This window comes from Dendrobates tinctorius, unplaced genomic scaffold, assembly GCF_039654945.1.
Source record: "Dendrobates tinctorius isolate UK_male_01 unplaced genomic scaffold, ASM3965494v1 ptg000066l, whole genome shotgun sequence".
Taxonomy (NCBI): Eukaryota; Metazoa; Chordata; class Amphibia; order Anura; family Dendrobatidae; genus Dendrobates; species Dendrobates tinctorius.
Genome location: NW_027361734.1, coordinates 3212287 through 3236824, shown reverse-complemented (window position 1 = coordinate 3236824; position 24538 = coordinate 3212287). Strand labels below are relative to the sequence as shown.

Here is a 24538-nt window from a genome sequence, read left to right as displayed (position 1 = left end):
AAAATTTGTACCTAACATAAAATGCATTATACTTTATGGATGACTATGGGGTGCATTATATTTTATGCATGGCTATGGGATTTGCATTATAATTTGTGGATGACTATGGGTTGAAATAAACACGTGAAATAGATCACTCTGGGTGTAATGACTCTATATAATTTATGAGATTCACTTTTTGTGTTGAAGAACTTTTTGATGATATTCTAGTTTTCTAAGATGCACTTGTATTTTACGTATGGCTATGGGATGTGCATTATACTTCATGGATGACTATGGATTGGGGTGCATTATATTTTATGGAGGGATATGGCTGTGCATTATACTTTATGGATGACTATGGGCTGTGCATTATATTTATGGATAACTATGAGGTGCATTATACTTTATGGATGACTGGGCTGTGTGGGCATTATATTTTATGGAGGGATATGGGTGTGCATTATACTTTTATGGAGGACTATGGGCTGTGCGCTATACTTTGTGGAGGAGTGTGTGTTTGAGTGTGTGCATGTATAATATATATAGTAATGTTTCTCCTTGTGGACAGGGACATACTGGCTCTGGCATGCCAAAGGTAAGGAAAATTATTAGTGGTGCAAAGCTCCTCTGCAAAATTTAACATGCAAATTGCCTCAATCCTACAAGTCACTGTTGACCCTTTAACAGGCTTTGAAATGTGACTTAGGATAAAAGCCAAATAAGAATCTCAATTTGCAGACATGGTGTTTAGGGGTATTGCCTCTCGTCAGTGCAAAGTATGAGAACTGATTTGGCTAGGTGAGAGGCTCTGTACTGAGATCACATTTCAAGCCCTGTTAAAGGGTCGCTAGGGACTTGTAGGATCGCTGCTTCCAACAGGTGGTGCTATAGAGTTCAAATCCCCTTCCTCTCTGACCAGGAAATTTGCATGTATATATACACACGCTAGTACATATATATGTATAGGCAAGGTAAATTATTCAGTTACATGTGTATAAGCACAGCAAATGCATCATGTAATAGAGATTGAATTCTCATTTAGGGACAGTCAGTGGAGAAGAAATACATATCTTTCCTTTATGTTCCTCTTGCCTACACTCTTTAAAATGCTAAGATAATACAATAATCGAAATAAACCCTCAGGAATCTAGAAGTTAATGTTCATATTTTATTGCACTTAAGTCTTTCAATACGCGAGGTAAAAATTGCTACCTGCCGCTGATCTGGGTGGATTCTTTTTGTGATTTATTTAACTGAAGTTAAGAATGTTTAATAATCGGCCGCGGTCACAGAGGTCACCACCGGGCTCTTGAGGGTGAGGGGCCTTCTTAAGCCAGAAGAAACTTCAACTGGATTTGCATCCAAAGACGCACATTGAGCTGAAGTATATTGCGGCGCAGAAACCTGTTGGGTCCCTGGGTAGCAATGCGTGAATGGGACTAGGGACATACGACAGTGATGTCATGCGCTTCTGCCGCTTGCAAGCTGAAATCATTTGCAGACTCCAGAAGAGGCCACCGTGCGGCGGGGGAGCAGATGGGAGGTGAATCTAATTATTTTTTTCTATGCATGAAAAACAGCAGCAGAACGGGTGACATATACCAGCATAGGGAGCATACATACCAAAACGGGGGATATATATACTAGTATAGGGCCCAAGATGGTGTATTTGAATACCAAGATCGGGCCCAAGAAAAGGGAGATATATACCATGATGGGGGATATAAATACCAGGATGGGTGCCAGGCAAGGGGACATATATACCACAATGGGGCTCAGGTCAGGGGACATATATATATATCCCTTGAGACCGAAACGTCGCCACATGGGCTATTAAAAAGCACTTTTATTGATTATATATATTTACCAAGATGGGAGACCCCTGGTCCAAATCTTGCACCAGTGCCCATCGGACTTTACTTATGCCACTGATAAGAATGTACGCCTACATCTAACAATTGTCATACTTGTATATTTTGTGAGAAGACTATACAAATTGAGCATCATCTCAACTTCACATCTTACCAGACATCATATATACGCTAGTTAGATAATTTTTGCATTTTAAATAGAGGCTGAGTTAAATTATCTTATAGTGATGTTGCTCCAACACTTTTATAGTATGCAATAAAATAGATATATAAGATTGGAAATAAGGTGTTTCTATCAATTTGTCAGGATCTGAAATCACGTCTAATTTTCTTTGGTTGCATACATGCATACTTACTGTTAGGGAGAGGAGCACCATTGGCATAATCCATAAAATGCCACAGCAAAATGGAGATGGCATGTACAAGCAACTGGAACTTCATTGCCACTTTGTGTCTTCCCAGATGCTAATGAGAATAACTGTAACTAGACATCAGTTTAGAATGTTGGAGGTGGCAGTACAGTGACCTAACAATGCAATGTGTTTCTTGTGCCCAGTTCTACAGTGTGACATCATGATGGAATTATTATGCCTTTATGGAGCCCATTGAGGAAAAGGGACTGCCACTTATAGTGCCTTCATAAACAGTATTGTAGGGAATATGCTGTGTTTTTGCAATATTCTCTGTGTGTATCGTTTAGATTTTTTTTTTTTTAAAGTAGGCTCTAATGTTGTGATGTGGATTTTTTGGTTGGGTGAATTTACCCCTGTGTGTACTGTGGCCTGTCCTGATTAGACAGAGTCTTATTGAGCGCTCAAGGAAGGAAAGACGCCACACATGGTTAGCAGCAATACCTTCCAGCAGAACTCTGGAAACTTTATTCACATTCATGGTCTTTTATCAGTTCGTATAAAGGAGTGGTTACTCATTAACATAAAGGCTTTACTACTTATCTAATTGGTCAGTTTGAATACATGAACATATATAGGTGTCCGACCTGGGGTTACTTAGACACCACATGATTTACTGTCCGGAGTCTTGCACTCGTCAGCAAGTCTCCAATATCGGCTGGACCATCTGGCTTTGCTTCCTCATTCCCTATGTCTGCTAGATATTTCTCAAGTCACAAGATAATGAGATGACTGGGTAGCAGGTTATTTCCACCAACTAGTTACAAGGTTCAAACTGTGAATATGTATCTGTGTGCAGTATATATGAGTATATAGCAGTATATAGCCTATAGCAGGCAAGTGAGATCTAGATGAAATACATATATATTTCCATAACAATCCCCCCTTAGATATCACTTGCCCTAAAATCCTGCTCCTGGCCTAAAGCGCTGCAACTCTTTTGTGCTGCCAGTGGACTGACGTATGCCTAGTGCATACATCCTCCTCTGTACAGACTTTTGCAAATGGGCGGTCAGGAGATCTGTCCCTAAAGGGGGTGTGGTGCAATGTAATCAAAGTCTCTTAGTTAGCAGTCTATGCAGTCAGTGCATGTGTATTCTCTGTCAGGTAGGTAATTTATTCAGTCAGGGAGGTCATCCACAGCATCATTCCAGCTCAGGTGTGTCCTCTGGTATGAAGGCTTTTTCCTGCAATGCGGTGCGCGGATCCAGGTGGGGGTTCTCCCTCCAGGTTGGTGGCGTCAGCACTTGGTGAAGGGCCATCGGATCTGGGATCGAGTGCTTCTTTTTATTGACTTTTCCCACCAACACTCAGCAGTCTCCTGACTTCAGGGCGTGCATACCAGGCACCGAATCTGGACCTGGCAATGAAGGAGAAAACTCGAGAATGGACATTAGCAAGAGTCTTGATAAATTCAATTACACATGCAGACAAAGTATCATATTGCATAGTCAACTGCTAAGTAAAGAATGCCCCTAAACTGGGTTTTTTACCCAAATAAAGTCTCATATTGGTGACAGCTTTTTTTCTGAGCCTACAGGAGTGTCTAATGCCAGGGTTTGTCTGTCTCTTGGGCAAATTTTTTAGCATGCTGCTCTTAAGTGTCCCACCTAGTCTATGGTGTGGGGTGGTGAGTAATGTGTAGGCCTAAGTCTGACCCTACTGCTGATCAGGTCTCTTGTGTTAGGTTTGCTGTGTATGCGGGTTCCTGATCACTTGCTATTGCTTCTGGAAACCCCATATCTGCACACTATTTTTGAGAGTAGCTTCTTTGCAGTAGTCTTCGGCAACTGGTTCCTTACTGGGAAGTCTTCAGGCCAGACGATGTGGGGGAACTTTTCCCACTTGTCCGATGTTAAATTTGTCGGTGGCCGAACAGCTGCTGGGAATCTTCGCTGTTCAGGTGTGAGTTGAGTCCAATCAGGTCATTCATCTGTGTCTTCAATTCTGTGTGGGGGCCATGTGCCCATTGAACCACCGTAGGGTACACACTTTGGGATAGACTGGGTCTGTTTTGAGGTAGACGTTTTGAGGTAGACGTTTTGAGGTAGACTAGGTCCGTCTTGAGGTAGACGTTTTGATGTAGACGGTTTCTTGGGGCCCAGTGCTTTTGGCCTTCAGCATCCAGCTTTCCTTCTCCTCCTTCCGAGTCTGATCCTGTTACTTCTTGTACAGGTTTCAGGATGTCATTTTGTCAGGTTTAGTGACTGGGTTGTGGTAATTGACATTCCCTGAGCTGATTGTGGGATTTTAGCTGAGGTTTCGTCTATGTCCGCGCCTCCCTCTGTATGAAGACTCGGGTTAGACTGTGTCAGAGGAGGACTTGGGACTCTTTGCCTTGGTACCGATCCAGCCGACATTCTCCGGGGATGAGGGGGAAGGTCAAACTGTTGTAGCCTTGGGATGCCTTCGGACTCATGCAGCTCGTCTCGGGGAGTGTTGCCGTGGACTGCCAATCGTAGGACTGTGCTGGAGAAGAAGCTTCCCCACGAGAGGGTGGTGGAGGACAATCTTCTGGAATGTTCTCCATCAAATATGTCCTTTCTGGTAAAGGTGGGCACCATTCTTCTGCCTCAGAATTTATATCCACGTCAGAGTCTTCATCCTGGAAGTGATTCAGCTTGTTGGCTGGTGGAGGAGGAGGCAGCACTTCTGTCCAATTCAGAGATGGCATCTTCAACGGTTTTCCTATTGACTTCTGTTTGCCAGGTTTTCTTGCTTCAGTCGTCATGTAGTAGCCGTCCGTCTCTACGACCTCTCTCATTTTCCATATTGTCTTCCTCTGGCTGCTTCTTTGGCTGCCACGTCTGCTGTTGATGCCCCGTGTCTCTACTTTGTTCAGTTTTCCGTGTGCCTTGACCTTCAGCACTGCCACCACTTTTAGTAGTTGAAGAGCGTCCAGCAGGTCTCTGATGGCTCCATGGTGCTTCACGGTCGATCCGCTTGCTGTGATGAAGTTTCTTGCAGCCCAGATGGGTCCGAAGTCGGGTGCCATGTAATGCGAGTACCTGGAAGTTTTTGTTCTTCGCTATCTGGCAGGTCTTTCGTCAGCTCTATCAGCTCCGCTTCTTGGGCCCTTGGGCTGACAACCTTCTGGACCATAGAATGTCTTGATTGCTGGTCGCTGCACATCCGTGTGGAACCTTCCTTCATCATTTGCAAAACAGCCATCTACGATATCTTGCAGATTTTTCATCTGAGGGTCCGTATCCGCATCCCCCTTGGGAGTGGGAGTAGAGACAGGTAACGGCTGAGAGGTAAGGGCTGAGAGCACTGAAGAGTAATGGAGAGCAGCCTTGTCAGGAGGGCGTGTGCTGCAGATATTGTTTTCATGCAGGAGGGCCCCCCCTTGCAACTGGATCCAGGCCGGCTGAGAGGTAGTCTAGAGGCCTCTGGTTTTCCTCCGTGGGTCTGTTTTAAGTCTGGCCAGTAGCATGACCTTCTCCATCTTGGTCCTTCTTTTTCCGTTTGGTCAGGACGGGATGGCTTCTCATACTCAGTGAGGCCTAGAGTTGGCGCAGAGACTATGAAGTCTTTCAGTTTCCTGTACGAGATGAAGGTTGCAATGCATTGATGCAATTGTACAGAGGCTGAATTAAGCCTGGAGCACCAGGCATCCAAGTTCTGCAGTACGAGACTAGACTAAGGAAGGCCTGCATCTTCGGAGTTGTTGAGGGAGCCATCTTCTCCTCCGCGGTCCTCCGGTCACCTGTCAAGTGTTTCGTCTAGTGGGCAATACGGTGTCTTCAGGAACTTGCTTTTGACACCACTGGACTCTGTTTTGCAGAACTTACGTTGCTGCTCCGCCAGGCAGAGTAGAGGAGACATGGAAAGGGCTGTGCAGGTAGCGATGTCAATGAATTCTGCATGCTCTGCAATCCAGTTGACGGGGATGAAGGACAATGCTCTGGCGAGCTGTGAAAGGCTGTTCCGGGCCCTCTTGGGCCTCACTGTCCATTTGTTGCGCACCCCCCTTGTGCGTTTTCAGGAACTGGTCGTTCAGGTGAGGGGGAACATTGAGGGGAGCTTCGGGCAGATCCATTGCCGTGAGCACCGTTGCTGTGGCTGGCACGTTTGTCAGCAGAGTGTGCAGATCTGGCACAACTAGGGTTTCAAACACGGTTGCTTCGCTCACAGCCCTCAGGTTATGCACCATTCAATCTGGTCTGGTTCTCCTTTCACAGTCTTCCTCTTGATCGAGAGAAGCTGGGACCGCATGATGATTCCCGTGGGTGAGGCGGCTCAATCTGGCCTTGCTCTTCACAGTGCCGTGAGTGACTCCCAACTTCTGGCACAGTGCTGGCAGGAAACCAAACCGTTTATTGGGGTCCTTTTTTCGTCAGAGGTGACGTTCAGCTGAGCTTTCTTGCTCTCACAGGGGGTCTTTTTGTTGGAGCATCTTCTTTACCAGCCAGCAGCAGTTCCTTTCACCCAGCTTGATTTCAGGTCAGCATCTTGTTAACCAATTTGAGTAGCTGAGTGGCTATCTTCTGGTCCAGGGCCTGGATTAACTTCAGGGAGCACCTTCAGAATCTTGTCCGAGATGATACTCTGGCGCTGGAGCCGGAAGCAGTGCAGCCATTTCACGGAGCGGGTGTGGTCTCTCTGGGTTGAGAGTTTTCCTGGCCCATGCCAAAGTTCTTAGGCCATTTCTTGAACAGCAGTTCCACTCAGACCTCCAGTTGGTCAGAGGCAGTTTAGCTCTGGGTGATGAGCAGCGGATGCTGGGCCTTCGGAGCGTCCGGGGTTGCAGACTTGAGTGACACCCGCACTGGCGCAACTTGAAGTCTTGAAGTCTCCCTTGGGCCATAGGCTTCTGGGTGCTATGCCTGGCACCTCCTTGGGTAGGCTTGCACCGGTTGTTCGAGTGAGGCTCTTGTAGGGCCACCAGCATGGGCATGATTGATTCTTCTTGGGTCTGGGGTGAAGAAGAGGTCAAGGTCACATCTTCATGGGACACTTTGGTCACCTTCAGTTCCTGCAGTAGGTCTGCGCTCATCAGGTGGGGTGGGCAGGTCTCCACTGTAAACTGGAACAGGATGGAGTGTCCTGGCAGTGTCCTCATGCTCAGGGGCTTGCAAGCTGGGGAACGTCTGTCTTGACCTTTAATCCCCATACAAGACACAGAGTGTTCTGATAGACTGGTGGAGTCGGGGTTTTTCACTTCTGACTGCACCAGTGTCCACAAGGAAAGATATGACAGCCCCCCGTGATTTGAGGTATTGGGTCCGCTGATGGGGTTTCACATGTCAGGGGCGCGATGTCTGGCGGACCTGGTTTGCCTCTGTCCTATGGACAGGGTTCTTCATTGTCTTCTGTGTTTCTTTCTTGGCCTATTCCTCTGCGGGATTACCTGGGTTGCCGGGGTGCTGTGCACTGGTTCCGGAAATGGCCAAAGTTGCCACAGTTGAAACACTTGCCAGCTCTCCTAACTCTGTGTGATAGTTGCTCCTCCATGTCAGTGGCCACCACAGGAGGGCCTGTCCTCCGCACTCCTGGGAGGGACTCAATTCTTCTGGCTACTGCAAGCAGGACATCCACTGCTATTGTCCTGTATGCAGGCCTGGCCTCTATCAGTAGTTTCTTGATTGTTCTCTTAGTCCATGCACAAAGGCCTATGCCAACATTTGTCCGTGTACCTGATCATGACTAGTGAAGCCTAAAATTTGGAATACTTGCCTCACATTGCCATGAAACTTGTCTACAGACTCTGTCTCGGCTTGGCTCATGTTATGCAGGCTGAGTGCTTGTCTGGCATTGGCCCACTCTCTAAGCTGTTCAATTAGCTTTGATCCTGATTCCCAGGAATGCACAATCTAATTCTGATGGAAGCTTGAAATGTTCCTTCATGATTGGCCAGAGTGTTGCACCTGCTTTAATCTCCATTATGGACCAGAGATCACTCCAGGTTGCAGCATATGTCTGCTGGCTCTGCTGCATTCTTTGGTAAAATGGCATGGGGTCCATATCTGGGTCTGGCAGGTTTTTTAGAATACTGAACACCTGACTAGGGGTGAAGGGCACATAGTGTAAGAGTTCTGGCTCTATCTGCCCCTGCCTTCTTGGTGTTTGTGAGTTTCCCCTAGTACTATGCAGCATAATCTCCTCTTCATGTTCATCAGAGGAGGAACTGTGCCACTGTGTGATTGTCTTTCTGTGTGTGTATACTCCCCCCCCCCGAGACAGCAGCTCCGTGTGGCACATAGGATCTTCAGTCTCAGCAAGTGCAGTGTCTGATGGCCCACACCTCCCTTCTGCTATCTGTTGTATCGGGAGGGCACCTGTGTTGTCATATGTGGGGAGTGATTCACTGTCTTCTCCCGGTGTTATAACTGTCTCTTTCGAGAGAGTGCCCTGTGGAACTAGGGACGCTTCACTGTCTGGATCTGGCACTGGGCCAGCGGGTGACGATGAACTGAGAGGTGGGAGAGGTAAAGAAAGAGAGGGAATGGTGGGGGAAGTATTTGGAATAGGAGGAGAGGTGAGAGATAGTGAAGGAGAGTGGGGAGTAGATGGTGAAGACAAGGAGGAGGAGGAGTGAAGAGGAGAGGGATGAGAGGTGGGCGTTGGTGATGAAGATGAAGAGGGAGTTGAGATAGGAGAGAGAAAAGGAGGAGGAGGAGAAGGGATAGGAGGAGAGATAGGCAGAGGTGAAGAAGATAGAGGAGGGAGAGATGGTGAGAGAGGACGAGGTATAGGAGGAGAAATAGATGAGAGAGGGGAGGAGGTTGTGAAAATAGCGGAGATAGAGGGAAGAGCAGAGATGGGAGGGGGAGCGGATTGCTTCCCCTTTTTATCCGTCACAGAAGGCATTCTTGGACCTGTGGTCCTTCTCAGATGGCACAGATTAGTATGCCGCTGAAAACACTTTTCCTACATGTAAAACAAAAAAAAACACTCCTTTCTTGTTCACACTATCTGCTAGCACCTACTGCGCTGCTAAATCATCTGTCACTTTAACAAAATGCAGACAGCAATTGAGCTCAACTAGCTACTTCCCTTTTTTCCTTTCAATACATTATGCCATGCTGCAGCATACGGAGCTGCCCGTAGAAAATGACATGCTTAACTTTCTGAATAACACCTACTGTGTCTGTTCCAAAAACTTCAAAAAAGTGAGTGATTAAAACCTAATATGGAAAATCAAAAATTGGCAAGATAACACAGGAATTACCAAAACAGGTAAAAGTTCAAAATTATTTTTTTAACAAAAAAACTGGAAGAATGAAGTGAAAATTAAAAACTGATAAAATGTCACAAAGTGTCACAAAAAATGATTTTTAAAAGATTTTAAAACCAAAAAAAGTTGATAAACTTTGGAAAAAACACTCCTAAAGGAAAAATAAGAATAAAACTCCAAAAAATCAGTACAACTTTACAACTTCCAACAATAAAAGGGTTAATGTAGAATGTAGAATGTAGAATGTAGAATGCAGGCACCCAACTTCCTCTTTCTTTTTTTTTTTCCCCTGCCTGCATCTCTCAGTGAAATCTGAGAACAATGGAAAACCAAAAAGCAGACTCAAAATGACCCAGCTTTCCCGAAAATTCTCATACTACAGTAACAAGCCTCTACCAAAAATACAAAATAAAACATAAAATAGGGAAAAGCAGAGTCCAAAATATAACAATATGAAAAAAAAAAATATATATGAGAACAAAAAGGAAATCCAGCAAGAACTCCGCAAACCAGGATTGGAGTAAAATGATGCTTTTCTTTATTTCTTCAACAAGGTATAAAAACGACCCACAAGAATCAGAAACCAGAGTACATGGCAGAAATTAGCGCAAATTTCTGCCATGTACTCTGGTTTCTGATTCTTGTGGGTCGTTTTTATACCTTGTTGAAGAAATAAAGAAAAGCATCATTTTACTCCAATCCTAGTTTGCTGAGTTCTTGCTGGATTTCCTTTTTGTTCTCTTTATGAAGGATTTACTCCTAATCCAGTCCGTGCAGGTACTTGATTACCAGATGGAAAGACCCAGGAGTCTCATTGCTGCAGCTGGACACTGACACACATACTCCATATATATATATATATATATATATATATATTATATATCAGGGGCACACCCTGCAGGCAAAAGAGGAAGTTTACAATAAAAAGGCAAAACTCTTTCTGCTTCAGATCTTTGCGGAAACCTGCAGTGAATTCACATATAGACATCCGGGGAGAGAGATCGAAAGCCCTTCTGTGACATGTCAAACAGCTGCTGACAACCGGTAACTGCCAATCACCCGTGGCGCTTTGGTTAGCACCGGGATGCATCACCCTCCGTCTGCTGGGAGACGGGCGCCGTGATATCCCACTAGATCATCACCCCTCCGTGTGCACCCGGGGACCATGGTAATCTCTCCAGTGATCAGTCTGTGATATCTCTCCAGTCTGTCAGCCTCCGCTTGATGCGGGGACGTGTGACAGCCGAGGGATTCACCTGTGATACCTCCCTTAAGCTGACACCTCCGTGTATGTGCGCGGGGACCGTGACAACCGTGGGATTCACCTGTGATACCTCCTTGAAGCTGACACCTCCGTGTATGTGTGCAGGGACCGTGACAGCTTTTTCAGAGGAATTCACCTGTGATATCCCGTCTAAGTCAAAACCTCCGCGTGGTGCGGGGACGTGATCTGACTTAGTCAGAGAGACTCAGTCTTGTTATCGGTGTCTCAGCAGCCACAAATCAAGTCACAGTCTCCACCAATTCTCTCACCCGGATCTCAGACACACAGGATCACAGTAGACACTTAGCTTATCCTAGGGTTTGGATTTGCGCGTGGACTTTTTTACACTACCTGGGTTTGGTGACCACACTGACCGGCTAGAGTTGCTGACCCGGACAGGGCACAGGGAACATTCAGGTAAGATAACTAGATTTTCTTACCTTACTTATGGAGTTGCGCAAATCTCCGTTCCCATGAGCCAAGACCTTGGCCGGCACCTCTGTCCTTTCCGGTCAGCAGGTTCCCCGTGTGTTTTCGTCCACGGCCTCGAGTTGGGCGGCAATTGATGTGGATTTTTTGGTTGGGTGAATTAACCCCTGTGTGTACTGTGGCCTGTCCTGATTAGACAGAGTCTTATTGAGCGCTCAAGGAAGGAAAGACGCCACACATGGTTAGCAGCAATACCTTCCAGAAGAACTTTGGAAACTTTATTCATATTCATGGTCTTTTATCAGTTCGTATAAAGGAGTGGTTACTCATTAACATAAAGGCTTTACTACTTATCTAATTGGTCAGTTTGAATACATGAACATATATGGGTGTCCGACCTGGGGTTACTTAGACACCACATGATTTACTGTCCGGAGTCTTGCACTCGTCAGCAAGTCTCCAATATCGGCTGGACCATCTGGCCTTGCTTCCTCATTCCCTATGTCTGCTAGATATTTCTCAAGTCACAAGATAATGAGATGACTGGGTAGCAGGTTATTTCCACCAACTAGTTACAAGGTTCAAACTGTGAATATGTATCTGTGTGCAGTATATATGAGTATATAGCAGTATATAGCCTATAGCAGGCAAGTGAGATCTAGATGAAATACATATATATTTCCATAACAGTTGTAATTTTTATTTTTATTTTTTTAAAAGACATCACTATAGAAAGATAAACTCCTAATGCCAGTTTCAAACATTTGACTTTCATGGTCTGAGTATGGGCAGTAATGTTTGGACTGGCCCCGGGTCTTATGACCCAAACTCGAAATCCTTACTCATACCAATGAGGCTGTTGAACTGGGGTCAGCAAATCAATGGCTGACTTAGACATCACAGTCCATAATTGGCTGGTTTCACACTTATAACAAAATAAAGTTGCGCTCTGTAGTGCTATAACATGTAAATATGAAATATATGAAATTTGAATTGTATTACTGCACTAAAAAATTGGAAAAATTGAGACTACTTGGCGCATAAATTGGCCAATTCATGTGTACCCGGCAGCCGTGATAAAGCCGCCGGGTACACACACATACTGATGAGGGTCTATTCTTGATGCAACAAAAAGGTCTCATCTCCTATTTACTGTTCAGACATTGCAATTCATGTGCAATCACTCTACACTGTAATGAATCAGTGGCACAGCAACCTGTCCCTGCTCCCTAATTATAAAGGTGGCATTTGCAAAATCGCTATTAGGCTACGGTCACACTATGAGTATTTGGTCAGTATTTCACATCAGTATTTGCAAGGAAGGCCGGGGGTCACACTAACCGACGCAAAATACGGTCCGTAGTTTACAGGCGTAATACGGATGAATGACCCCTAAATAGTGCTCCGTATGTCATCCGTAAGCAAGGTGTGGTCGCGTATTTTGCGCATGTCTGCATCCGTATGTAATCCGTATGGCATCCGTATGCAATCCATATGGCGAGATTTTCTTGCAGGCTTGCAAAACGGACATTTAACGGTTTTGAGGCCTGCTAACTATTTAAATCATTAGCCTGCACCCTATTTATTGCCTCAGGAACAGGTGGCTGCCTCCATTCTGGCCATTTGTGACCTTGCCTTCACTAGGTGTGTTGCTGTTGTATGTACAACATGGCAAACAGTCTGAGTTTCAACACATCTGAGCAGGTTCTCTTCAACTGGCTTTTGTCACGCCGCATTGGCCAACCATACTCAATGATAGTGGATCCGCGGAGGAGGAGACGCATGTGGGTACATCCACTTTTGAGGCAACGACTCACAAGAGGTCATTTTCACCGCCTCTATTCTTCTATGCAGGAGCATCCTGTAAAATTCTACCAATACTGTCGCATGAGCCTTGAAACCTTTGATCGACTCTTGGAGACAGTGCGCTCTGGGATAACCTTTCAGGACACAAGGATGCGCAAAGCTATATCTGCAGAGGAGCGACTTCTACTCACAATACGGTATGTACTACCCAACCACATTCTGTATGTTCATAATGTGTTGGCCAAAGTATGTATTTTTGGCTTCTTGGACTAAGTTTAATGCCCTCATCTTAGTCCACATATGTTTCAACTTACAGACCAGAATGTTATGTCTAATATGTACTGAATATCACTTAGTAATTGTGCAACCAAATATGTGTGTGTTAGTCAATCTGAATTCCTAACAAGTTTGGTATGTATGTACCTGTTTTTTTTGTAATTTGTGCTTTCTAAAATCTTCCTTTTCTGTTGTTCTTCAGCTTCCTGTCCACTGGCCTGTCTTATGCCGCCCTCCACCATGAGTTTCTCATTGGAAGATCTACCTGTTATGAATGAGTCACCATAGGAGGCAAAAACAGAAATACTAGCTAAGTCCAGAAAACCAGAGAAGTTGGCAGCTATCGTATTTCAGACCCCTGAACCTAACAACAACAACTAGCAGTAGCCGTGGGGGGTTCCTACGGTGCCCTAGACCCCTCGATCACAGCCAGATAACTACATAGCCTAAAGACAGAAAGGGAAATCTAACCTGCCCCAGAGCAGACCCCAAAGCAATAGGCAGCCCCCAACATATAATGACGGTGAAGCAAGATGAAAAAACACTCACACAGATAGAAAGATAGGCTGAGCAAATGATGGGGCCCAAGCTAACTAAATAGGACAGAATAGAAAAGCTGCTGTCTGCAATCCGCCAAAACCCTCTCAAAAACAAGAGCCAACAGACTGATAGGGAAAAAAGCCCTGAAGACGCTAGGCTTCAAAAAGACTATATCAGTACTCGGGTATTATCTGAAGACAGAGCAAAAAGGAATTCAGCTCACCCAGCAGGGAAAGGCAGAAATCCAGAAAAACAAGGCAAGGCAAAACAAAACCAAAACACAAATGCAAAAAGTAGAGCAGAAAACTTAGCTTTTGAGGAGCAGGAATCAGACTGGTCTCCAAGAATCCTTCAGAGTAATCACCCGCAAGGCAGAAGGGCGTCGGCTGCCTTATATCCAGTCAGCAATCCCAGTCACCCAGTCATCATCATTCTGCTCAGGTGCTTTGTAATCAGCCTCACTACCTTCCTTCACCAGAAGCGGGAGTTCATCAGACCTCAATGGTGAAGGGGAAAATGAACTCACAACACCTGACATTGCACCCTAGACAAACCCCATCACATTGCATAGGTTCAGACATTTGTTCAAAAGGTGGCAGCGCCTCCCGTGTAGTTTTTACGTTCACGTAAACGCCGATCAACCTGAATAGCTAATGACATAGAGCCATCCAGACCAGAGGGAACAGGAAATCCCACCATAACATCTTTTGCGGTCTCTGACAAACCTTTCCGAAAGATAGCTGCCAATGCACTATCATTCCATGTAGTAAGGACCGCCCACTTTTGGAATTTTTGACAGTACAACTCTGCAAGATCCTGACCCTGGTTTAATGCCAACAGGGTTCTCTCAGCTTGATCAACGGCATTAGGTTCATCATACAGCAACCCCAAGGCCTGAAAAAATGCATCCACATTAGTCAGAATAGGATTTTCAGGTGTCAGAGAAAAAGTCCAATCTTGGGGATCGCCGCGCAGCAAGGAGATGACAATTTTAACCTGCTGCACAGAGCTGCCCGATGAGTTAGGCTTCAAAGCAAGAAATAATTTACAATTATTCTTAAAATTCAGAAATTTAGACCGATCCCCAGAAAACACATCAGGAGTAGGAATCTTGGGTTCAGCAGCATGTGACTGAATAAGGTAGGTGGAAATTCCCTGTACTTCAGCAGCAAGCTGCTCCACACGATCAGACAGTTGCTTAATCTCCATTAGGAAAAAAATCCTCCTACGGCCCCAGAGAAAAAGAGGAAAAAATACATAATAAAAAAAAAAAATCTGACACTTTTTTTTTTTTTTTCCTTTCTCTAACAATTCTTTCCCGCTTTTGAGTACCCTAGAATCTGCGGTACGGCTGGTGATTCTGTTATGAATGGGAAACCAAGGAGAAAAAATAGACAACAAGCTAAGTCTCTGAAAACCAGAGAATTTGGTAACTATGCAGATTGCAGATCCCTAATCTTAACCGCACAACTAGCAGCAGTCGTGGAGCGTTCCTACATTGGTCCTAGACGCCTCGTCACAACTGGAGAACTACATAAGCTTAAAGCAGGAAAAGAGTAAAACTAACTGCCCCAGAGCAGACCCCAAATGAAAGACAGCCCCCCCACATGTATTGACGGTGAAACAAGATGAAAATACAAACAAAGGCAGGAAAATAGGCTGAGCAAACGATGGGGCTCGGCTAACTAAAAAGGACAGAAAAGGAAAGACACTGTCTGCAATCTGCCAAAAAAAAATACAAAAATATTGTCCAACACTTCTGATAGCAAAATTAACCCTGAAGTCACTAGACTTCTAAACCTATATCAGCACTCTGAAATATTCTTAGACAGAGCAAAAAAGAGGCCAATCTAATAAGGGTCAAAAAGCAGATTGGAAAATACTGATTAATAGGAGTGGAATTTCAGCATAGCCCCAGCAGGGGCAGGCTGAATACACAAAAAACTGAATTGACCAACAAGCGCAAGTGTGAACAATAGCAAAAAAGCCAACTTAACTTGAGAAGACAGGAAGAAAGCTTAAGTCCAGGACCTGCGAAGCAGACAGATTCACCAGCACCTGGATAGGGCGTCGGCTGTCTTATATCCAGTCTGATACTCCAGAGATCCAATCATTATCTTCCTCATCAGGTGGCAGATCACTACCACTTAAACCAACCGCACTACCTCTTGTCACCACCAGAGGGAGGACGGAAGGGGAACTCTCAACTGGTGGAGCAGAAAATGAGTTCATGACAGTGCCAAATAACAATCATTTGTTTGCCAAACTAGAGAAATGTTAGCTTGAGGTGCAGCAGATTCAGTTCTTGGGTCATTTGGTTTCTGCTGAAGGTTTTCAGATGGATCCCGTTAAGGTACAGGTTGTCCTGGAATGAGTGCAACCTACTAATCTTAAAGCTCTACAGATGCTCTTAGGTTTCACTGATGGTTATCATAACTTCACTAAAAACTTCCCAGTCATAGTCAAACCTCTTACTGAAATGACTAAGAAAGGTGCTATCTTTACCTCTTGGTCTTCTGAGGCTGTTGATGCTTTTACTGCTCTCAAGTTAGCCTATTCAAAAGCTCTGGTCCTCAGTCAACCCAATGTTGATTTTCCTTTTGAGGTTGAGGTATATGCCTCTTCTATAGAGATGGGTTACTTTCATCCTTGTGCTTTTTTCCAGCCTAAATTCTCACAAGCAAAGTCCAACTATGATAAAGGTGTGCTGGAACTCTTGGCAGTTAAGAGAGCTTTCGAGGAATGGAGATATTGGTGGAGGTGGCTAGGCATAGAGTGATGATGTTTACTGATTACAAAAATTTACTGTATTACGCTGCTAAGTGCCTGAATACTAGACAGGCCTGGTAGACTCTTTTTCGCTCGGTTTGCTTTTTCTATGACATATCTCCCTGGTACTAAGAATATTAAGGCGGATGCCTTATCGCACAGTTTTTCGTCTGGAATTGAAGGACGAGAATCCCATCAAAATTCTTAGTGAAGGGGTGTTGGTGGGTGCTTTGTGTATCAATATCAGACAATGCATTATGGAGACTCAGAATGGGGCACCGGAAGACTTGCAGCCCGGCAAGTTTTTGTGGCTTTCTCACTTCGCACTGATCTTGTTAACGAGGTACATAACTCGATGTTGGCTGGACAACCTGATTCCTCTGCCAACTGGAGAGCTGTTTCTAGGTCCTTTTGGTGGCAAAGTGCTCAAAAAGAAGTGGATGAATATGTCCATAAGTGCTGGATTTGAACCAGGACTAATGCCTTTCTCCAAGCCCCAGCAGAGTTTCTTTTGCCAATCGAAGTTTCGTCTTGACTTAGGACTCACTTGTCAATGGATTTTGTCATGTATTTACCTAATTCTGGGCAATACTGGGGTAGTGGCTGACTATTTTAGCAACATGGTTCACTTGGTTTTTCTATGAAAATTGCCTATGGCTAAAGGTTTAGCTACTTTGTTTGTCTCCCACGACGTTAAACTACATGGTGTTCCTAAAAACATTTCTGATAAAGAAGTTAGCTTTTGGTGTAGCTTTTGCTCTAGGTTGGGAAATCTCCTCAGGTTATCATCCTGAGAATAATGATTAGACAGAGAGAATGAACCAGGATTTTGATAAATATTTAATGTTATTTGTCTCATCTAATCAAGAGGATTGGGTGGATTTTCTTCCTCTGAGTTCGCATGCAATAACTGCACCACCACTGCTACCGGTACCTCTCCTTATTTTGGTATGGGAGTTTCCATCTGGTTTTGGAAGATTTTTGTGGGTTGCAGTCTGCAGTTCCAGAGGAGGACAGAACGTCCATTTGTCCATTTGGTTAAAGTTTGGAAAGAGTTTAAAAGAGGTTGCTTGATAACTCGCAATTGCACCAAGAAAACTGTCAACCACAAACATAGTCTTTAAGGTAGGAAATTTTGGCTGGTTAGCCTCTAAAAATCTCCATCTTAAAGTTCCATCCAAAAACTTTGCTTCTAAATTTGTTGGACCATTTAAAATAATCAAGATCCTTAATCCAGTGATGGCTAAGTTCCAACCTCCAGTTGCATGGAAGATTAATAGTTCATCCCATGTCTCACTTAGTAAAAAGTTTGAAGAGACGCCAGGTCCTAAGGACAGTATTGAGGTAGACTTGGAAGAGCACAAGGAGTATAAGGTAGAACAAGTCTTGAAATCCAGACATTTCAGATGATGACTTCAGTTTCTTGTTAAATGAAAGGGCTTCCTTCCAGAGGATAACTCCTGGGTTGATGCTACCTGCACACCAATCACCTAGTGAGGGAAGTCTATCTGCAGTATCAGCAGATCTTGGTGGGTCCAGTGGCCCCTTCTTGAAGGTGTACTACTGTCATTCTTCTGGATTCGAACCCTTGTTTCTGTGGTCAGCGTCTCTTTCCACTGAGCCACAACAGATACACTTTTTTGGGGGTGTTTTAGTTCTATTATATTTTTTTCTGTTTTGGGTAACAGGTGTTTTTCATTTACTCTGTTTGTCATAATGCAATGGCACCGCCACTCCACAGTGGCTTACCCTGAATGTCCTTAGCACCAGGTACCACTCCAGGGCAATCCCCGGACCTACAGCAGCTGACCCAATGGGTCAAAGGCACAGAGGGTGAAGACAGAGACTTGGTCAGACAGTCTGAGAATGGGGTGGGCTGCGCAGGTTCAGAATACGATAACGGGGTCAGAAGTGGAGAGATCAACAAAATGAGAAAACAAGCCGGGTTGATAACAGGAGAGACAAAACAGTAATGCACCTCGACAGGGAACTAGTAACAAACTAAGACCTAAGCTCAGGCAAGGTGTGGAAGGAGGAGCTGCCTAATATAGCCACTGTTGACAGGGGATAGGTCAGGGAAGCAAAACTCTGCAAAACACAGTGGTTTTAAATTCCTGCAAAGTCTGCCAGGTGGGGACTTTCCAGCAACAGGAGAATGTAGCACCACCGACCTGGGGAAGAGTTCGGCATCCGCGGTGAGACTGAGCAGGAGGCATTGGAGGTATTGGAGGGATTACTTGATGAACAGGAGTCCGAGAGTGTGGTCAAATTTTCACAAACTGTCATGTCCAGATCGATGACATTTCCCACCTTGTCCATTTTTCCTCAAGTTGACATGTTTTCACGTCTGGTTACTGAGGATTTTAAAAAAATATCACCTAGACTTAAGAGAGATAATCTCAGATCTAAACATAGACGTGCCTTAAATGAGCTAAAAGCCTTGGGTGACATAGTCATCAAGCCGGCGGACAAGGGGGGAAATGTTGTGATCTGGCCGAATGATAAACATGAGAGGGAGGCTTATGAACAAGTTAAAGATAATGATTACTATTCACTCCTCCCTCAAAATCCATTGACCACATTCTCTTGTCAACTGGACTCGATTTTAATCCAATCCTGGGAAAAGGGGATTATCCCCAAAAAGAGACATAAGTCACGGTGATCGCATTAAAATTCCGACGCCATCTCACCTTATGGAAGGTGGCGTCGGCCTCCCGGGCTGCGAGCCCGCCCCCCCGGCATCCAGAGCACTGTGATTGGCTGTTCAATTCTGAACAGCCAATCGCAGCGTTTCTCATTGTTTCAGCCAATCAGCTTGGCTGAAACAATGATGTCCTAGGCTAGGATCGGAGTATATTGCCGCTGTGCCCTGCCAGCACCGGCCCGGATCGGTGCTGTATTAGCACCGATCCTAGATCGGAGCCAGGTGCAGGCCCATTAGGGCCTGCAGGAGCTGGTTGGCGCGATCGATTAGATAGGCAATCGCGCCAACCACCAACCACAGGGGACAGCTGAGGTCACATCTCTGTGCCCTGCTGGTGACCTGACCATGACCTGCCTAGGTATTGGAGCTGTGAGCTCCAATCCTAGACAGTTGCTATGGTCACCAGGCAGAGCAGGGATTGGTGGGATCGATGTAATCATTCGATCCCACCAATGACCGGTCACAGCAGCGATGTGACCGCCCTGTGACCTGTCTCTGACCTGCAGATGACCTGTCTGACATCTCTGCAGGGGTCCTCACTCTTAGCTGAGGATTCCTGCAGAGAGGTCAGATGCAGCAAGAGCTCCTGTGCTGGGTATTGTGGTGCCACAACTTGTAGCATCACAATCCCTGCAGAAAAAAGAAGAGAAAACTGCCAACTGTAAGTGTTACCTGATCCCTGATCCCCTGCCCAATCTATCTTCACCCCCCATCTATCTTCATCCCCCAAATCCCCCCTTCCCCCTCTTTTTACCCCCCTCCATCCCCCTTTTGCGCCGCCTCCGTGCGCAGCTGCCGAGCGTTGATCGGTGACGCAGTTCACCAATCAACACTCGTGCTAGCTTTTTTTTCCTTAGCCCCCCTTTTGTGCCACCTCTGTACACACATCCTGCAACTGCAAAACTTGGATAAGTGACACACGTCACTTATCAAAGCATGTGCCTGCCTTTTTTAATTTTTTTCACCCCACTTTGTGCCACTTAACTAAAACCCTAACTGTTGATCCCTGCACAATCTCTCTTCATTCACCCCAATCCCCCATCCCTTTTTTTTTACCCCCCTCCACCCCCCTTTGCGCAGCCACCGAGCGTTGATTGGTGATGCAGTTCATCGAACACTCGTGCTCCCTTTTTTTATCTCAGCCCCCTTAGCGCCAACTCCGTGTCACGTCGGACACTGTTCGCACCAGGGTGTCCAGCAGACAGCGGTAATACCCCATCCTACCACATGGTTCTCAGCGGCGCTGGTTGGTCTTCTGATCCGGCTTGGATTGGGTTAACCAGGTTGTCATTCTGGTTGAGGGCTTAGCCACGCCCTCTGTCTTTAAATTGCCCTGTGTGACTATGGGCGTCGCCGACTATAGCTCTTGCCTTGTGCTAAGCGATACCGCTCTGGAGTGGTGGTCTGAGGAGCATACGGTTGCTGGTGTAGTATATTCCATTGTTGACATTCTTATTTACTCACGTGACCGTGATGCACACATAGAGCATGTTAGGCAGGTGTTGCAGTTGCTCAGGGAAAACAAGCTCTATGCCAAGCTTGAGAAATGTGTATTTGTCGTCCAAGAATTACCTTTTTTGGGTTATGTAATTTCCGCCTCAGGGTTTAAAATGGACACTGCTAAGGTGCAAGCGGTGCTGCAGTGGGATCGGCCTGATAATCTCAAGGCACTTCAGCGATTCCTGGGCTTTTCAAACTATTATAGGAAATTTATTAAGAATTTTTCTATGATTGCTAAGCCGCTCACCGACATGACTAAAAAAGGTACCAATTTTTCTGACTGGTCTGAGGCTGCTGTGCGCGCGTTTGAATTCCTCAAAAACCGTTTTGCTTCAGCTCCCATCCTGGTTTAGCCTGATGTCTCCCTACCATTTACCGTGGAGGTGGATGCATCTGAGGTTGGAGTGGGGGCGGTACTGTCTCAGGGTCCATCCTTGGGCGAATTGCATCCGTGTGCCTACTTCTCCAAGAAACTGTCGCCGGCCGAGCGTAATTACGATATTGGTAACAGGGAATTGTTGGCCATCAAGTTGGCATTTGAGGAATGGCGACAATTCTTGGAGGGGGCTGTCCATCAGATTACTGTCATAACAGACCATAAGAATCTGCTTTATTTATAGTCTGCTAAACGCCTGTCCCCCAGACAGGCTCGCTGGGCGTTATTCTTCACCCGGTTCAATTTTTTTGTGACATACCGACCAGGTTCTAAGAATACTAAGGCGGACGCCTTGTCCAGATGTTTTCCGGGTGGAGAGCCACGTGAGGATCCGGTGCCTATCCTCCAAAAGGGAGTTGTGGTCTCGGCTCTCACGACAGAGGTTGAGGCAGAGATTGCTGATGCTCAGGAGGAGGTACCGCCGGATCTGCCTCCTAATAAATCGTTTGTGCCACTACACCTACGCTTAAAAGTGTTAGGGGAACATCACGATACTGTCCTGGCGGGTCACCCAGGAGTTAAGGGCACTCTGGAACTTGTATCACGTCGTTTTTGGTGGCCCAAAATCCGGCAGGACGTGGCCTCATATGTGTCAGCCTGTACCACGTGCGCACGGGCCAAGACACCACGCTCCCGTCCTGCTGGCACATTGCATCCTCTCTGTGTGCCCAGTAAGCCATGGACTGAGATTTCCATGGATTTCATTACGGATTTGCCCTCCTCGGCTGGGAACACGGTCATTCTGGTAATAGTTGATCGGTTCTCTAAAATGTCGCATTTCGTTGCTTTGCCATCTTTGCCCAATGCGAAGACCCTTGCTCAGGTATTTATTCGCGAGGTGGTCAGACTTCATGGTGTCCCGTCTGACATTGTATCTGATAGAGGTACACAATTTGTGGCAAAATTTTGGAGAGCTTTTTGTTCACGCCTAGGGATTAAATTGTCTCATTCATCGGCTTTCCATCCTCAGTCGAATGGGCAGACTGAGCGTATGAACCAAAACCTGGAACAATACTTACGCTGTTTTGTGTCTGACAATCAGGAAGAGTGGTCGGCGTTTCTTCCTCTGGCTGAATTCGCGATAAACAATCATTATCAGGAATCGTCTGGGAAATCTCCTTTCTTTTGTGTTTATGGTCAACATCCCCAATTCTGTACCTTGCGCCAAGGGAGCTCTGCGGGCGTCCCTGAGAAGGACCAGTTGGGAGCACAATTGTCATCCGTTTGGAGGAGAGTAAAGCAGCGCTTGCTGAATGTAGGTTCTAGGTATAAACGTGTGGCTGACGGTAGACATGTGCCTGGTCCGGACCTGTGTGTGGGTGATTGGGTGTGGTTGTCTACAAGGAACATCAAGCTCAAAATACCATCGCTTAAGTTGGGGCCCAGGTTCATTGGCCCATTTAGGATCTCCGCAATTATCAACCCTAACAAGAGAGCACAAAATGGCAAATTTGAAAAAATACTCTGCAGTAAAAAACATATAAAAGTAATCAGCAAGTGCTGTATAACAAATACAGGGTATTTAGTCGACACATTTTTTGCAAAAAATACATACCAAGCTGCTTCACCACTTCACGGTAACCCTTCACGAAGCAGTCCCTATCTAATGTATTCAAAACCTGAACATGTGAACAGTGTCTGAATGAACAGGATACAGACAGGCGCTTCCCAGTATATGGGCTTGTTGGTGAAAGACAGCTCATTTATGTGCATGTCACAAAGGAGGAGGGTGGGGTCTCCCAAACCATGCTGAGCACAGAAAAAAAGGATTAAAAACATATATGTGACATGCACAAGTGTGAACAAGTCGGTAAGACAATGCCCACACCACCCAATGGCTGAACCACAACAAGAGAGCACAAAATGGCAAATTTGAAAAAATACTCTGCAGTAAAAAACATATAAAAGTAATCAGCAAGTGCTGTATAGCAAATACAGGGTATTTAGTCGACACATTTTTTGCAAAAAATACATACCAAGCTGCTTCACCACTTCACGGTAACCCTTCACGAAGCAGGACGTTACCTAGGCTTCCCATGACACTCCGCACACACATCCCCCAGCTGCCAAACTTTGATAAGTGACACAGTTCACTCATCAGAGTTTGTGCCTGCCGTTTTCCTTTTTTTTTTTTCACCCCCCCTTGCGCCACCCCCATGCGCACATACAGCAGCCTAATTTTGATAAGTGACACTTATCAGAGCTAGGGTCTGCTGTTTTAGACTTTTTTCCATAGCTTTTTCTTTACAGAAAGCTTACACCAATCACTACCCCCCACACATACACATACAGTTTTCAATAAAGTGTACACCCAAGCACCATATTTACACAAAAATTTCATCAAATACATCCCAACAGCCCTATTCAATGGAGGAGGCATATGCTATACTTGCCTCCGACATTGATAGCGAGGATGACGATCCCACTTTTCTTTATTTTTCGGATTCTTCATCCTCTTTCTCTTCCCCCTCTTCATCTTCCTCCTCGGGTCCTGCGGAACCACCATGCAGACGCTCCAGGGCAGAAGATGAGGCAGCGCCCACCATGCCCGCAGCTGACCCAGTGCTCCCTGTATGGACCTCGCCCCCCGAAAATTATGAGCCACTGATTCCTGATTTTGTGGCAGAATCCGGAATCAAATTTGACACCACTGGCCTCACAGAAATTGACTTTTTCACTGAGGATTTTGTTAACCTCATGGTGGAGCAAACTAATTTGTATACTCATCAATTTTTGGAGCAAAACCCACGTTCATCATTTTCAAACTGGTCTCCTGTAGATGCAGTTGAAATGACGCAGTTTTGGGGCCTGGTCCTCCATATGGGGATCCTGAAAAAGCCCGAACTTCGGCAATATTGGAGTGTTGATATTTTATATAACACTCCAGTGTTCCGAATGGTCATGGCCCGGACGCATTTTGCGGCCATCCACAAATTTCTGCATTAGGCTACTTTCACACATCCGTCTTTTTAAATCCGGCACGATGCGGCGAAAAGTGTGAAAACCGCATCCGGAATCTGATCCGGTTTTGTCACATTGAACGTAATGATCGCCGCATCGTGCTGGATGGACATGCAACCCTTCATTTTTTTGCCGGATACGGCAAACATGAGCCGTCCAGCGTCAGCAAAAAACGTTCCCTGCAATTTTTTTTGCAGCGTCGGAACGGCTTTTTACACAGCACATGTCCGGACACTAAGTGTTAACCCCACAAGTGCCCAGCGAGAGAGAGATCTCTCTCATTCTCTCGCCCGGACACTGTGAGTGTTAACCCCACAAGTGCCCGGCGAGAGAGAGATCTCTCTCTCTCGCCCGGACACTGTGAGTGTTAACCCCACATGTGTCTCTCTCTCCCCATACCTTTCGGCGGC

The 24538-nt window shown here is 45.6% G+C and overlaps 1 protein-coding gene across 1 annotated transcript in view; it reads right to left on the bottom strand.

The window, feature by feature from the left end:
* The window catches only part of LOC141095093 (acrosin-like), a 31231-nt gene extending 12385 nt beyond the window's left edge, over positions 1-18846 (bottom strand). Inside the window, exon 1 of the mRNA XM_073580973.1 lies at positions 18699-18846. Within this exon, the coding sequence (XP_073437074.1) occupies positions 18699-18846 (148 nt within the window). The remainder of the gene's footprint in view (positions 1-18698) is intronic.
* Between the last annotated feature and the right edge of the window lie 5692 nt (positions 18847-24538).